The sequence below is a fragment of the Lytechinus variegatus genome, chromosome 1, assembly GCF_018143015.1.
Source record: "Lytechinus variegatus isolate NC3 chromosome 1, Lvar_3.0, whole genome shotgun sequence".
In the NCBI taxonomy this organism is placed as follows: Eukaryota; Metazoa; Echinodermata; class Echinoidea; order Temnopleuroida; family Toxopneustidae; genus Lytechinus; species Lytechinus variegatus.
In genome coordinates this window covers 76,462,464-76,478,675 of record NC_054740.1, presented here as the reverse complement: position 1 = coordinate 76,478,675, position 16,212 = coordinate 76,462,464, and the positions used below count along the sequence as shown (strand labels likewise).

At 36.3% G+C, this 16,212-nt stretch overlaps 1 protein-coding gene across 1 annotated transcript; it reads left to right on the top strand.

Annotated features, from left to right (window-relative positions):
* The first annotated feature begins 6,656 nt into the window (after nt 1-6,656).
* Nucleotides 6,657-16,212, top strand: LOC121423440 (m-AAA protease-interacting protein 1, mitochondrial-like). The gene is made up of 5 exons (XM_041618781.1): nt 6,657-7,194; nt 9,281-9,352; nt 9,817-9,943; nt 12,072-12,231; nt 13,412-16,212. Exons 1-5 carry the CDS (start codon nt 6,775-6,777, stop codon nt 13,518-13,520), a joined length of 888 nt encoding a protein of 295 aa, XP_041474715.1. The 5' UTR covers nt 6,657-6,774; the 3' UTR covers nt 13,521-16,212.

Here is a 16,212-nt window from a genome sequence, read left to right as displayed (position 1 = left end):
TCTCTTCTACATTCAATCTTGTTTGTGTCAAATGCAATGCACTACTACTGTATGCATATTTTCTGCCTAAATCTTACAAACAAACATCTTCCTTTCACTTTTACATAATGGACTTGGAGCAAGGCAACCTGGCATTAATATACCTGATTTATTGTTCTGGCCTTGCTCCCCACTGCACTTATACTGCATCACTACACAGATGCTCTTTCTTCTCTCTCTCTCTCTCACTCTCTCCTTTCAACTTGCTTTTTGTCTCTCTTTTGGGTGTGGTCTTTCATACCCCCTCTTTTTGTGATGCTGGCAAAAACCAACTTGCTACTTTGCCACATCACCACTCTACTCTCTGTCTTCGCTCTGACAACATCTCAACGTCAGCCTGCTTTTGTGGAGCACATGCCCACCAGAGATCCTACAATTTACTCTTCTACAGATTTATTTTGCTTTCCTCTACTTAAATCACATCTCTTGAAGTCTGTTCTCTGCATTTAGTGAGGCCTTGCTACTTCGCGAATTATATACTTCCGCAACTGTGATTTCTACCCTCTATATACTTTGCATTTCATATACTTTTGTAAATTGTAAATATATTTGGGACTTGTGCAATACTTGAGCGGCAACTGTCAGTGAGGTGATATCTATCTGCTCTGCCATCCTTTCCATCAGTTAAATCGTAGGCGTATATAAGGTAGGACACAATCTTTCCTTTTTTCCATTTACATAATTAGGAAATTGACAATCCTAATTTCCTAAAATAGTATGCCATCAATCAGTTTGTTTCCCTCGCAATTTGTGTATATTGTTATTAGATAAAAACATTCTTTTCCAGGACTTTTAAACAGATGGGTAGAGGTTCAAGATGAAAAACAATGAAATGTTTATGTATATGATATTTTTTTAAACATTACATAAAAGGACCCCGACGAAAAAAAACTTTTGTTGATAGGGTGTTCCATCCCATCAGTGGTGAATAAATTAATTTTAATAAATCAATTAATTCAAAAGGGTGGAAATATAAACCGGAGTAAAAGAGTGGCAAGATAAATGGGGAAAACCCACCGGACGTATCGGAGGGGTAGATCTTGAAAAAGTACAAATAACTTTTTTCAGGTTTACCCCTCCCCACATCCAAGCGCATTATGTTTGTCCCATTTAATCTACAACCCTTTGGAATATCACTTCATTTTTGTTATGTAAAATAAGTAATTCGCCAGGCATCGCTGTCATAAAAAGTCATTGTAACCAAATTCCAATGCGCGAAATGAACAAGCTACCAAGAATTTCTCTTTGCGCATAATTATCTAACAAAATGTGCTGGTCATAAAACATGTAAAAGCTCTAGAGCAAATTATCCTGATTATATCGTGGACATATCTCAGGCTAAAAATGGATGCAAAGCGCAAAAAGTATTCCAAAATAACAAACTTCTTTCAAGCAAGAAAGCAGAAAAAGAATTGAGAAATAATCTGAAAGTCCGCTGCAAGAAAAAAAAAACAGCTAGCTAGTATAAGTGAATTAGAATGGTTTTTTTTTATGCACTTATAAAGCATTTAAAACATGTTAAAATCAAGGGTTAACCCTAAAAAGACTGGGCTATTTTGGAGGCTAGAAAAACTGGGGGGGCCTTTTGGGCCCCCCCCCTAAGATCTCGGCCGTTGGTCGTCCGATCGCAACCAAATTTGGCACACACATCCTTTGTCATGTCCTCTAAAAGAAAACATAGTCAAAATACTGATATTCATTTTTTTTTAATATATGCATAATTAATTATGCGAATATGCAAATTTTTATCAAAAAATTGAATTTTTCATACTTTGGTACCTATTGCGGTCCATAAATTCCCGTTTCAAGGTTTTCAGCTGTAAGAAGAGGTTGTTTATCATGGAATTGTGTTATTTCATGCTTGAATTATTAGATATGCTTATGCAAATTAGTAATTACTAAATATGCAAATAAGTACTCTGCACGCGTTATGTAGAGAAATACAACATTTGGCATGTTTTATTGCATTACACTCTCTTGCAATGAGCCAAAGCAATCTTGGAAAATAAACAAGTGATGTGTTACATGTACACTAGCTGGTGAAAACAAAGCATAAGAGATATCACATAATTTATGCAAATTATATTCATAATTAATTATGTGAATATGCAAATTTTTATCAAAAAAATTGAATTTTTCATATTTTGGTACTTATTACGGTCCATAAATTCCTGTTTCAAGGTTTTCAGCTGTAAGAAGAGGTTGTTTATCATGGAATTGTGTTGTTTCATGCTTGAATTATTAGATATGCTTATGCAAATTAGTAATTACTAAATATGCAAATAAGTACTCCGCATGCGTTATGTAGAGAAATACAATAATTGGCATGTTTTATTGCAAGCGATTCTGGTATTTTGCACTACTTTTCTTATGTTTTTCTTTGATTTTAATTTCTTATGTATTTCTTTATTTTGCATTTCTTATGTATTTCTTTATTTTTTTTATGCAATGTTTTTCATTATTTTCATATCCTAGAACTGCTACTTGAATTCACAAGTGACATAATATAGAAAGAAACAAATAAAAATGTAGTTAGAAAACAATGTGTATAACATTCATTCAAATACCATACACTTTACACACAAACGAATACAAATTTCAATTACTTACGTGACATGTGATACGAAATGTTACGTAACTCCGCAACCGCGGCATGGGGGTATACAAATTTGGTATCAAAAGTTGCGCAAAACTCAAGAGAAAAAAGTCATGAAATGGCGGCGCGAACGCTTAATGCGCAAAAAAGTTATCGCGATTTATGTACAGGGGGGGGGCCTAAAAGGCCCCCCAGTCTTTTTAGGGTTAAAATCGTCATAAGGAATGACGGTAAGCTCGATGGCGCACGAGAAGCCAAACAGTTTGTAATTTTGTTCTAGTCTTATTTTGTCCGAATCTGCATTTTATCATCATGCATTAAGAAGAAAAACGATATTGCCAGTCACGTTAGATTTAAGAGAGAAGTTGTATAAATCATGCTCAATAAACAGATCACTTTGTACATGGTCCAGACAATTTTTGTCATTTTTTCTTTCGGATGACTTTAGATTAGGCTTACTTTTAAAAATTATATTAGTAAAGTACACTGCAACAATGAAGGAATTTCCAAGAACACCATGCATATCAACCACTCCCAAATGTCCTAACTTGTGATTTTAGTGGGGGTAATGTTGAAAGATCCCCATCCACAGTGGCGTACCTAGGATTTTCCACAGAGGGGGGGGGGGCGAAAACGTCCGCCAAAAAATTGTCAAGCAAAAAAAAAGTCTTCAATCACAAATAAACGATTTCGTACCAGAAAAAAAATTAACAAGCAAAAAAAAATAAAAACAAAAATAAAAAGGCCTTAAAGCTCGTCGGGGGGGGGGGGCAAAAATGGTCTTTCAAGCTCGTCAGGGGGGCAGGGATGCGTCCTTTGCATGGGTTGTGGCTCGTCAGTGCATGGGTTGTGCCCCCCCCCCCGTAGGTACGCTAGTGCCCATCCACAAGAACATTTGTGTCCATCATCCCCCCAACCAAGAATACCGAACGACACCCATGAATAAGGGGCACAATTTTGTGACAGTTTGAGTTCCTGATGAAAATATATACACCACAGACAAGTCTTCACTGAAGTTGGATTCTCAATTTTCTTCAGCTCACGCACCGGCTCACGCTTATCCTACACTCCCCCAAAACGAAGAGCAAATTTAGCCCTTATATAAAGAACGTGTATAGTGCATGGCTGCACTTCGAAGTGCTGATTTTTCTTGTTCAAATATGAAGTAAACAAAATAATCAGCGCCTCTTCATAGCTCTTTAGAGTGTACCCATATCCTATTCATGGTTGATTCCAATGTCATGTTTTATAAGCCCGGGGGGGGGGGCACTTACATTGAAGTGTGTATGCGCGACCAAAAAAAAACACGTAAAAGGGATATCTTTTTCAAGATAGGGCACGCCAAGTTACGTACGTAACGTGATAAGGGTGTCAAAAACACAAAAATAATGAAAAAAAAGGGTATCTATTTCGCCAGGAAAGCTACGTGTTTATAGGGTCAAATTTGCGGGGATGATCGATAAACATGATTAAAATGTTCTATAAAGGATGTCCTTTTTGCCCCAACACTACGTGTTTATAGTCCGATTTGCGTGAGGTATATGGAAGTGGGGCCGTAAACTAATTAAACCAAATGGTGTGTAATATAAAAACCGACGGATGACATAACAATAAAATATCGCTTTATACTTGTTTAGGGGTTCATTTCAGGGAATACTTGCCAAGAGTATCGTTTTGTTTCCAATACGTGTTAAGGGTATGGTTTCAAACGCCAAAACTTGTTAAGGGGTGCATTTTCAAAATATGGGAAATACATGTTTCAGGGTGCTTTTCGAGACCCCATGCATGTTCGCGCAAGGTATCCACTCGTCAATGGAAGTCCCCCCCCCCAATAATAATCAGCTAACGCTTTGCGCACTAATATACGTTCTTAATTAAAAACATGCATGATAACTGTCGAGTTAAGTTCAGGTCGTCTTAAAAATGTTCATCTTGATATATCGTTTTTACACTCGCTCGCATCAATATCCTGCATCTATGCCAAAATGCAACAACATTGTTTGATTGAAAAACCATCCTGTTCATGATGGCTATATACATGGCCTGGAATATCCTTATTTTTACACTCTAAAAAATATGGGTAAATAATTATGCTCGGAGGGTAATTGTGTCCAACCAACATTGGGCATTTCTTTTATGCTTATCTATTTTATTGTAATGAAAATGTGCCCATTCTAAAGTAAATAGCTGCTTATTTTTTTTAAACCTTACTGGACAATATGCTTCCCGCTTTGGATACTGCCCCCCCCCCCATTAGTTGGACTTATGATTACCATCGTGCTAGTTGAAAATTTACCCACTATTTTTTACAGTGTATAGGCCTAAATCTGAAAAAAAAACTCAGCTGGCGCTTAATTCGCGTTCCCGAATCAAGTTCTTTTTCAAAACTTATCGGAGGCTTATGCATAATCTGTCCATGGACAGTAGGAATCTCAAAAAATTTCAGCTAATTCTTTTTGCTTGTATTGTTGAGTAGTACAATGCATTTTTCTATGCACTGCAAATTCCTTACCGCCTTTGCATGTCAGACAGTATACTGAAAATTTCAGCTCGTGCATGAGTTTAGATAGTAATCTGCAATCATGATTTAAAAACTGCTCAGAATCCACTCAATAGTGTCTTAATCTGCGACCAGGGATTGCAAAACAAGTCACACTGCGTGATTTTCAATAGAAGGCCATCAAGAGTGCGTGTTTTTGTTTTTTAAAAAAAAGTGGAATGGAATTACAGTTTTTATTATTTCTTGAAGGAGCATATCTATTCACTATATTGGACACTTTTTTAAACCTTTGATACTGTATATGCAATTTGTTGATCTCCCTGATATTCCACTTATTTTGAACAACCAAAAATAATTAGATCAAAGGTCTTGCATTAATTCTTCTCTGTAATCATGATCAGGATGTGTCTTTAGTGGATACAAAGTAAAAGTATTCCTTAATGATAGGATATTATTATTGACATCCAAGGTGTCAACTATCAATATATTATATACTAATATGCAAAAGAAAGCAATTCGCAAAATTAATGGGTCTTATTAGCAAACCCCTTATTTGTAAAACTTAATTTTGCTTGAAGCTATATATATATATATATATATATATATATATATATATATATATATATATATATATATATATATATATATATTTTGCATTATTCATGTTTCGTTTTATGCCAATATGCTGCCTGACTCATTTTTAACATAAAAAAAATGAACACTAAAGTAAGTTGACATTTTATAAGTTTATTCCTCCTACATACATGTAATCTCGGTGTCTTTTGAGTCTTGTCAATCATAGGTTGGACCAATAAGAATTTGCACAATGGTAGAATCCCAAATGTCATAATCTCTGGGGTTTCAATGAAAGCATAAATTCGCCGATCTTTATTTCAATCAATAATGCAATTTTAGTGCATTGAATACAAATTTGGTTTTAAATCTATAAATAAAGCCCTTTAACTGCTTATTTCTTATTTCTAGAAATAGAAAAAGTAACATTATAATTTTTTTTGAATGTTTTACAACTCTTTTTTTTCGTACCTGGGCATTTTTTAAATACTTTTTTAAAATTGTTTTTAATATTTGCAATAATCTTCCAATGACTAGCGAAAAGTACAAATAATGATACAGTTCAAGCACTGGCGGATCTTCCAAGGGGCACAGCCCGGGCCCTTTTTTGGAGCTCTAAATTTTTAATGTATATTAAAGTATGCCAATTTCTGTAACACGTGTGCCCCCCTGAAATCGAGGACCTTCTTTTTTTTTCTTATATTTTTGCTTGTCAATTTTCCTAGGGAAAATATGCACCCCTCCCCCTCTGGAAAATTCTGGATCAGCCCCTGAGTTCAAGTTTGGCGAGAAAACAAAAAAAGTCTAAGAGGTAACCACGATCGATCGGCTCTAGCTCTGGCCGTAGGGTAGCTCTGGCGCTGGCCGCGCGCGGCGCGCCCAAGTGTTCCGCACCGGCGGGGCCCCTGGCCGGCCTGCACCTCTCAGCTCAAGCGCTACGTAGTACCGCATACCGTACCGGTACCATTGCATTGGCTTGCAGAATCTACTGATAATCTACGCACAAAATCTTTAACTGGCTTTTGGTAATCTTCTCCGTGCTCATAAGAAACACCCCGGTTTGAACATGTATCGAATGAAGATACTCAAGCAGTGCATGTTTCTTCCTTTAGAATCTACGAAGTGCATTGACATTAGCGTCAAAAGGAAGTTTTCTGTGATACCGGAGAAATCGGCATTCAAAAGAATACACAGGAGTTTATGTCTGGGACCGTTCTTACAAAGTGGTAGGAGTTGTGATGCATTGCCACTGCTGGTAAAAAGAACTCCAAATCCAACTGCAGCCTTGGCCACAACTTGTTTATTACACAACAGAAGGAGCATGAGCACGGATGATAGAGGAGGATCTGAAGGAAAGATCAAACCTGTGTTTGTTGCTATTCCAAATCCTATCAAAGTCATCAGAAACAATATATTCTATTGGTTAATTCGTTCATATTTTGATCCAGATTTTTCAATTGATGAATTTACACAAGGAGCTAAGCAGGTATTACATAGAAATAGGATTGTTAATTTTGCATTCCTTTTTTAATTACAGAGATCAGAGTGTCATCCGATTTGTTTTTATTGCTTCAAGTAAGACCAATTACAAAATTACAAATTATGCAAGATTGCATAATTGCAAAAAACTGTTTACACTATTATTAGTTTGCCATTTATTTGCCCACAGATTTCTAAATCTGCTGTACACATAATTAACGTCAGAGAGTGTACGGTGTACATGTTTTTTAAAGGACAAGTCCACTCCAACAAAAAGTTTATTTGAATACAAAGAGAAAAATCCAACAAACAGAAAGTTGTGACATTTTACAGTTTCGCTTAATTTTACAAAACAGTTACAAGATGTATATGCACATCCTGGTCTGTATGCAAATGAGGAGACTGATGACGTCATCCACTCACTATTTCTTTTGTATTTTATTATATGAAATATGAAATATTCTATTTTTCTCCTCATTGTCAACTGAAACAACAATTCCTAGCTCCCTGAACATGTGGAATTAGCATTGTTTAATACTATTGTTCAGTCAAGTCGGTCCTTATTGTCAAATTTGTAAAAAATGAAATATTGTATGCCGTAATTCAAACAATAAAAAACAAAAGAAATAGAGAGTGAGGGACGTCATTGACTATCTCATTTGCATGTCACTCATTTGTGCATATCACTGTTTTGTGAAAAATAATCGAAACTTTAAAATGTCATAATTTTTTTATTTTATATCCGATTTTGATGTAATTTTCAGTGTTGTACTAGTTTGATTTTTTCGCTATATATTCAAATCAACATTTTTCTGGGGTGGACTTGACCTTTAACAATGTTTTTTCCCCAAGAAAGGTAGACTAGATCCTTGAAATTATCAAGCATCTTTCTAAACTAAAGCAATAGATAAATTAATTTGTAACTGACTTACATGTACTGTATAAGGCCTACTTATGTCATGATTAACTATTTTCCAAACTTTCTCTTGAAACGTTGCTTCATTTTATATGCTAATTTACCACACTACTTTTTCACAGAATCACACTGTCATCCGGGGTCCTGTTGCCGAAGTGTTTGTTTAATTTAACTAAAAACATCTTAAAAAATCAAGTACAAGTGCCTGAATCCTGAAGTGCCTCGTATTCCGAGGTTTAATTCAAGTTGCAATACATTTTTTGAGATGCATTTGTTTGTATTTTTTTCTGCAATGGGCATCTGCCCTCTGGTCAGGTTAATATCATTGGGTTAAATGTCTGATGTGGTTCCAATTGTCTTCCATTAAGTTCCATGTATGCATTCCATAAAAGATGACAAAATTTAACACACAGTGTTATCAACTTGCTACATTTACATTGTGTCTACCGTGATGGCTAGAAATCTAACCTGGGTTTTGGGTCATCCATCTGTAGGTACAGTAGGTATTGGCGTAGTCTGTCACAAAGATGATAAGCTGATTGCATGGCCCTGGGAAGCAGGGGTGCTGCGTGTATTATTCCCCATAAGCAGCAACCCCAGGAAATCTGGAAGGTCTGTAAAAGGGGGGGAACCAAAATGACCTTGATTTTGTAGTGAAAACCTTTATTTTTTTTTGCTTTTCAAATTTGTTTGGACAAAACCTCTATATTGTAGTGAAAACCTTTTTTTTCGGGGGGGGGGGGGCTTTTCAAATTTACCTCAGAACCCCCAGGAAAAAAAAAAATTGGTCCCAGGGCCCTGTCCGATTGGTTTGGGGACTGAGGTCATCGAGCACCTTACTAAAAAGTCATAACCACATCTTTCCCACAGGAACCCGGCTTTTATCTCAAATCTTTACATATCATCATTGACAATTCAATGAATAATTCAGGAAAGCAGATACTAATTAAAGTGGATTCCTGCTAACAGACACAGCTCAGACTTAAAATTGGTCATGCTCATTCTTTTAATAACCTGAGTGATGTTATTTGAAATTAGCATTGAATGATTGTAAAAATTTTGACTTTTTCATGTCAAAAAGTCTTCAGTCAGTGAGGTCAATAACGCTACTATTTCACCATGAGATGTTGATTGCAATAATTTTAGATACTCATGCTTTTTTATTTTTGTTTTCCAGGCATTGGTGACAATATCAGAGACGATAGTGGAGGGGACATGGGACAATCTTGAAGGTCTTCTGTCTCCAAAGGTAAAAAAAATGGTCTGGAACATTTCATCATTTGACACAACCTAATTTGCATATTCATGTAGATAATACCATTTTCTCAAAATATGAGATTTTGGGGGTCCGTTTCCCAACTTTTATCTCAGTTTTGTTTTGATTTTCTATGATTATTTTCATAATTGTCCCATACATAATTTGAGGTACCCTGAATTAGCATAAATTTGCATTCGTCTCTAAATTTTTCTTAATTCAATTTTTAAATTTAATACAAAAATTATGCTTTCTTCTCCCATCAGATATTACTTCATAAAATAAACATATTTGTCTTCTGGGGTGACCTTTTCTTGGACTTGCCAGACTGTTCAATTGATTTTCACTTTTGATCTATATTTTGAATTCGGAATTTGAAGAGTACAAAACTGCATGTTATATAAATTTGCTAATATTGCAATGTTTTTGTAACACATGTGTATTTAATCTTTCCACAGCTTCTTAGAGAAATCCAGAACACTTGTCGAAACTTTAGTCTGAAGGAGATCAGTTCTCTATCAATATCATCAGAGGAAATTTTGCACACCTTTCCCCATGACATTGCTATACACTATGATGATAAGGGTATGTATGATTTGGATATACAGTTGTCCTCAAAATTATTCATACCCCTTGTGGAAAAACATTCTTTGGTAGATTCTTTACTTGTAAAAGCTATTGTGATGTAACTTTCTTTGTATCTTTTGTCTGCTTGTTGCTATGCATGATTTGACATATGAGCTGGCAAGTCTTCATTAGCATAATAATAGATAGGGTCGAAAGTTATTTTTTGCACTTGTTCAGAATTATTCATACCCTTGCCAATACCTCAACAAAAATGTCCTTTTATGACAATGCGCATTATTTTCACTGTCTGGGAATGTGCTATTCTTTGTTCTATAGTTATTTCAAGATGTTCCAATGAATTAAATACCCTCTTTGTTAAACAAGCCATTAAACAATGATGGAAAATAGCATCTTTCTAAAAGGGTATAAATAGAGGAAAGCATTCTGGTTATTCTCAGTCTCTGATAATCATGGCCAAGAAGAAGGAGCTCAGTGAGGACCTACGGCAACGTCTTGTGAATGCCCACATTGAAGGGGGGGGGTGTGTTACAAGGCCATTTCAAAGCAGTATGACATCCCTGTGGCAACAGTCCAGAGCGTAATCAAGAAGCACAAGAGGTACAACACTGAAGAACCTTAGTGGGCGTGGCAGGAAGTGCAAGGTGTCCCCTAAACTTGCCAGGAAAATCTGCAGAGAGGTCAACAACAACCCCCGGACCACAACCAAGGCCCTACTTGAAACGCTTGACCGGTCAGGGACGAAGGTGTCCCGGTCCACCATCGAGCAAGTCTTGCACAAAGGAGGTCTCCATGGACGCAGGCCTCGGAAGACACCATTGCTCAGGAAGAAACACCTGAAGGCTCGACTGGCCTTTGCTAGAGGTCATCTGAAGCAAAATCCAAGCTTTTGGTCAACCATCCTGTGGTCTGATGAGACGAAGTTGGAGTTATTTGGCCATATGGATGTTGAATACGTCTGGAGGAAGAAAGGGGAAGCATACAATCCAAAGAACACTGTGCCAACCGTCAAGCATGGTGGTGGGCACATAATGCGATGGGGATGTTTCTCTTCCAGTGGCACAGGGAACCTCGTTAGAGTCAAAGGAATCATGAAAAAGGAGGATTACATCCAGATCCTTGAGGAGAACTTGAAGGAATCTGCCAAAAAACTCCAGCTTGGCCCCAACTGGAAGTACCAACAAGACAATGACCCAAAGCATACCGCCAAGCTGGTGAAGAAATGGTTCAAGGACCATGATGTCAACGTCCTAGAATGGCCAAGTCAGAGTCCTGACCTGAATCCAATCGAGAACTTGTGGCGAGACCTGAAAGTCAGAGTGATGGCTAGGAACCCGACCAACCTGACCCAGCTTGAGGCCTACGCCAAGGAAGAATGGGCCAACATCCCGCAGGAGACGTGCAGGAAGCTTGTGGACACTTACAGGAATCGTCTAGAAGCAGTCGTAAAGAACAAAGGCTATGCTATTGACTATTAATGAAAGACATTGGACTAAAAAAACCTAGGGTATGAATAATTTTGAACATGACATTGTTTGAATATCTATGAATAAAATACCCCTGAAAAGAGAAATTTCTTGAATTGTGCATTGTTGTTATTCTTTCACTAGTAGGTCACACATAAATCATAGAGAAACTTGATAAAATGCACTCATTTCATCACAAACATGAAAAATCACAAATATCAACAAGGGTATGAATAATTTTGAGGACGACTGTACATGTACAAGGGCCCTGTACAGTTGTTATAACTTTGCAAATTCTGAAACACAAATGGGAAAAAAGGACAACCCCAGATAATAGAAATGTTTGCAAGAATCCCCTCCCCCACTTCTGCAAACAGTTGGTGATGCTTCCTAGTGTTCTGATTTTTTTTTGCCGCAAATACATCAGTTACACTTGGCCATTATTTCATCAATATCATTTGCTAATTTTTGGAATGTTGACAGTTTACATGTGCGTATTTCATTTAATTGTAAAAAAAGATAAAGACTAGGTTTTGTTTTCATGTACATGTAGGCCTACTTTTTTGTGTTCATCACATTATTTGTTAATTTCTTTGTTTTTAACATTGATATGTATATGCATAATTTAGAATAAGATATATAATCTGTGTGCTACATTTCAGGAGGGAAGTTCCTTTTTATCTTGATGAAGTTTTGGTGTCACTCCACTCAGTCTGGAAGCAGTGATCCAGAAGTTAAAGGGTTTCGAATTGGAAGACCGCCCCCAGGTGTTTCACAGGAACAATTTGACAGTCTTGGAAGTGTCTACAGTTGCACATATGAGTAAGAATATTGCGAACCCTCTTTGCGATGATGTAATCAAGTTATTGGCTATGAATAGGTTGGTGGAAATTCTGCAGAGGCACTATTGTGTACCCTGGTGATTTGGTAAAGGAACCAGGGTTTTGCCCTACTTCTGATATTAATAGTAGAATTTATTGGATAATAATTATAAAAGCAATGTTATTGCTTTTAGAAACTGGTTCACCAAGATAATAGGCTATAGGCCTAACAATCGGTTGATATCCACAAAACAAAATAATGATGATTTAGTGTCCAGTTAAGGCCTAGTCTGAAGGCTATTATAAATATAAAATTTAGTCATTTACAGGCCAATAGTTTGCAGATGATTTTTTTGAAGCTTCCCTGCTTGCGGCAGTAATCTGACCATGTTCTGGGCTCTCTTTTGTTATATGTTATTTTCAATGTATAAAATGTATCTGTATCGTTACTCTGCTCCTTTATTGCTTCTCTTACAATAGTATGATGTAAAAAAAATGTCTACTAGAATTCATATTCAGGTCTTACAAAAAGCCTTAAAAATTATACAAATAAGTCTGTGAAAGTAGAAATAACCAGGCGTGGGGTTTGGAATGATCCAATAAGTGACAAGTAAGGAAATCCATCTACCGGTATGTAATAATTCTTTATTTGAGAAGCATATACGGCCAGGTATATTACTATAGTCAAAGGAATGACTCATGCATGTACTTTCATATTTAGAGAATAAAACAATTGGTTACCCAAATTCCACTCTGTAAAAATCTTTCCTTATAATCATGAGATCAATTGGATCAGTTGCAAATATTGTAAGATGGGGTCCAGGCCAGTAAACCAGATGATATTGCTATTAGAGAGACCCTGTCACAATCAAAATCGTTTGGATTAAAAAAGATTAAGAAGCAGGTGTGAAGGTCATATTAGCACTGAAATTCTAAAATTCAAGATAATGATGGTAGTTATAATTACCTATTCAATTCATTGAAATACCTAGTCATCAAGAACGATTCTGATTTCTTGACTCCGAAAGTTTTAATAACTTAGCAGACAGATCTTGATTGTTACCAACTTTGTTATGTAAAGAAGGAACATTTGCAAATTATTCAAACATCCAATCATTAAACGGTCCTTTCTATATTCATCAACAAACGAAGAGCTTTTTTTTTTCATCTTTCCACTTTAGATTTCACCGTAATATCTCACCTGGAGCCAACCCACAGTGGATGATCACATATATGCAACATGGCCAGCTGATTAATTCAGAAGCTAGGGGTCTACCTGAAGATGAATGAGTGTTTCATGCTTCATAGAAATGGGCACGTTAATCAACTGTTCTTGGATATTTTCTATGAGTACAATGTAGCAAGTTTTCACACGGCGACATGGATTAATGAATCCTACAACGCAGGAAATGTATTTGAAGATGCACGTCAAATCAGAGTGAAGTCTTTGTCGTCGGTCAGCGAATTGGAATAGCAGTTTCGTCCGACGTTTCAATGCTGACAAAAAATTGAAAATATGTCATTTGTCCATTCATGGACAAAACTGCTGTTTTGACTCCCCAACCCTTCATAAGAACTTCATTATCATGAAGGGCATTGACAATAGATTGTATATGACTACATGTATGTTCCATAAAAGCATCTGCATAGCTTTTGCAAGAAGTCTCTAAAAACATGATTATTTCATACATTTATTCATGAATTGGGCTAGCTGATGAAAATTGAATACAATCTGAAGATGGATGACTGTCATGCTGTGCCTATACATACAACACTTCTATTCCATTAACCTTGTTACAGATTACAAGCAGATTACTTGAGGGGGAAAATCATGCAATTTTTGTTACTCGTTATATAATCAGCAGGCTAGATTACCCAGCATTAATCATGCTTTTTTAGCAACATATATCTGGTTCAGCTTTCATGCAATAGCCTTTGCACAGCCAACTGTGAGAAAATTGCACAGATTCTCAAATCATTCCCTTTTGGTCTTTGGATTATAGTGAAATTAATTCAAGCCAGATCAAATCCCTGATCACCTCGGCCCACTCAGTTTACTATATGCACACCTCAAATGTGCATAGGAAATACTGTCATTTTTTAATTTTGCAACATTTAACCTGCATAATGTTATTATGCAATAAAATTATAAGTATTGATGAATTATAGTCCTACTCTGTTCATGTAACCTCAGAATTCCTATTTTTCTGCCTTTTGACTCAATATTATGCTTTGACTTGACAATTGCAATGTTTGACTGTTGCTTTCATGATTTGTTCAATTACCATGTGGGTGTCTTTCAGGTGAGCGTTCCATCAATATTTTCATCCGACAAGTTGTCAGATCTGACATCTTTCCATGATTTTGATTGGCTGAGAGGCCCTGTTCCTATGGTAACTGTCGGATAAAATGGGACTTGTCGGATAAAATGTCCGACAAGTCCTTTCATGAATCTACTTTGGCAGAGGAATATTCCAATTTGTTGAAAGGAAGCACGTGACCGTTCAAATTTAACATTTAATGTTATCTTGATATATTTTCAGATTTGCCCAATGAGATCTTCTTTATTGGACACATTTTTTCATGGGTCATGCAATATCTTAGATGTGCGTATTGACATTGATCAGTGAAAATAAGTTAGATTTGGTTCTTAAACTCTAGTTACTTGCTTTATTTTCAAAGTAGGGAAGCATTAATCTCACATGTGCCCTGTTCATGATGAAATGGTTTCAGTGTAATGTTCATATTGCTTATGCCATTACCGAGCTTCAGTTCAATTAGTTGAGTTTGATTTGGTTAATCACAATCTTTTTTAAGACAGGGCCCAGATCAATACAATACATGTGCAATGTACTGTAGGACTGTAGGACGTCTTGTTATTGCTGAAGACCTGTTTCATTGATTTTTAGAATGTGATAAATTTAAAGAGGTAGAACCATAGTATTGCCTTTGGTAACATATTCATCCGGAAATCAGCATTGTGATCAATAACATTGGCATGTGAATACAGTTACATACTGTAAAATCAGCACCAGCTGCACAGAAATATGTATGGTATTAAAAATAACCCTGGCCTAATAGTTAAGTCCAGTCCCTTCATTTTTTTTATATTCAACAAGTGAACATTGATCCAAGATGTACATACATGTAACGCATTGTTTGAAATTAAGTATCGCAGCGACATTACCTGTTGAAACAGGTCCTCAGCTCATTGTTAGTGCTAACAACGTTTCTGTGCGGCCGTTACAGATCATAGTCTAGATCACATTCACTTTTTTAGTAGACTACAGACTTACATGTACAATTAATCCTTATCATCCCACTCACTTTATTTTACAATGCCCAAGTGAAAATCAGTATGCAAAGCTGTCATTGAAAGCAATTCTTGTGAGATACCAGACTGAAAAGCAATGCTATATTGGTAGCTACATGTATGTCACTCATTACGGTTAAATCCTTAAAAAAAGAATCATTTGAACATGCTTGTTTTAACTTCTCATCTCGGTGCGTGTTTTATAAAGGTGCTCATAATTTACAAACGACTTTATCAAAGATGGGTGATCCTTTCTTAAGAGCTAAATTCACACCATTGAAATTTTGGTGCACTTAATTTACCTCAAGAAATGATCACTAGTCATTCATAAAATCATTCCTAACTTACGAACACCCTTAGGAATCACCCGCCAGATTGTGTAGATATATATAAATATTATTTTTGATATGAAACCTAACTTGTTCTTTTTGAAATGTATTGCTACTTTCTCATAGGGCTGTGGAACTGAGGGTGGGGGACTTCAGCCTCCCACTTTTTTCCAAACTCTGTACAAACATGTAGAAACTTACCATCTGATATATAATTTTGTGTATTGTCACCCCCCCCCCCCCCTTCCCTTTCAAAACCATTCTGCAGCCCATGCATTCAAGCAAACTACATACAAACACCCTGGCATTTGCTGTTGTTGGAATGAGCATTAAAAAAACT

Excerpts from the sequence above, each read along its gene's own strand:
- LOC121423440 (XM_041618781.1), top strand. The coding sequence starts at position 6,775 with ATGTATCGAATGAAGATACTCAAGCAGTGCATGTTTCTTCCTTTAGAA. Across the intron at positions 7,195-9,280 it reads TTACACAAGGAGCTAAGCAG|GCATTGGTGACAATATCAGA; the intron begins GTATTACATAGA and ends TTTGTTTTCCAG. Across the intron at positions 9,944-12,071 it reads TATACACTATGATGATAAGG|GAGGGAAGTTCCTTTTTATC; the intron begins GTATGTATGATT and ends GCTACATTTCAG.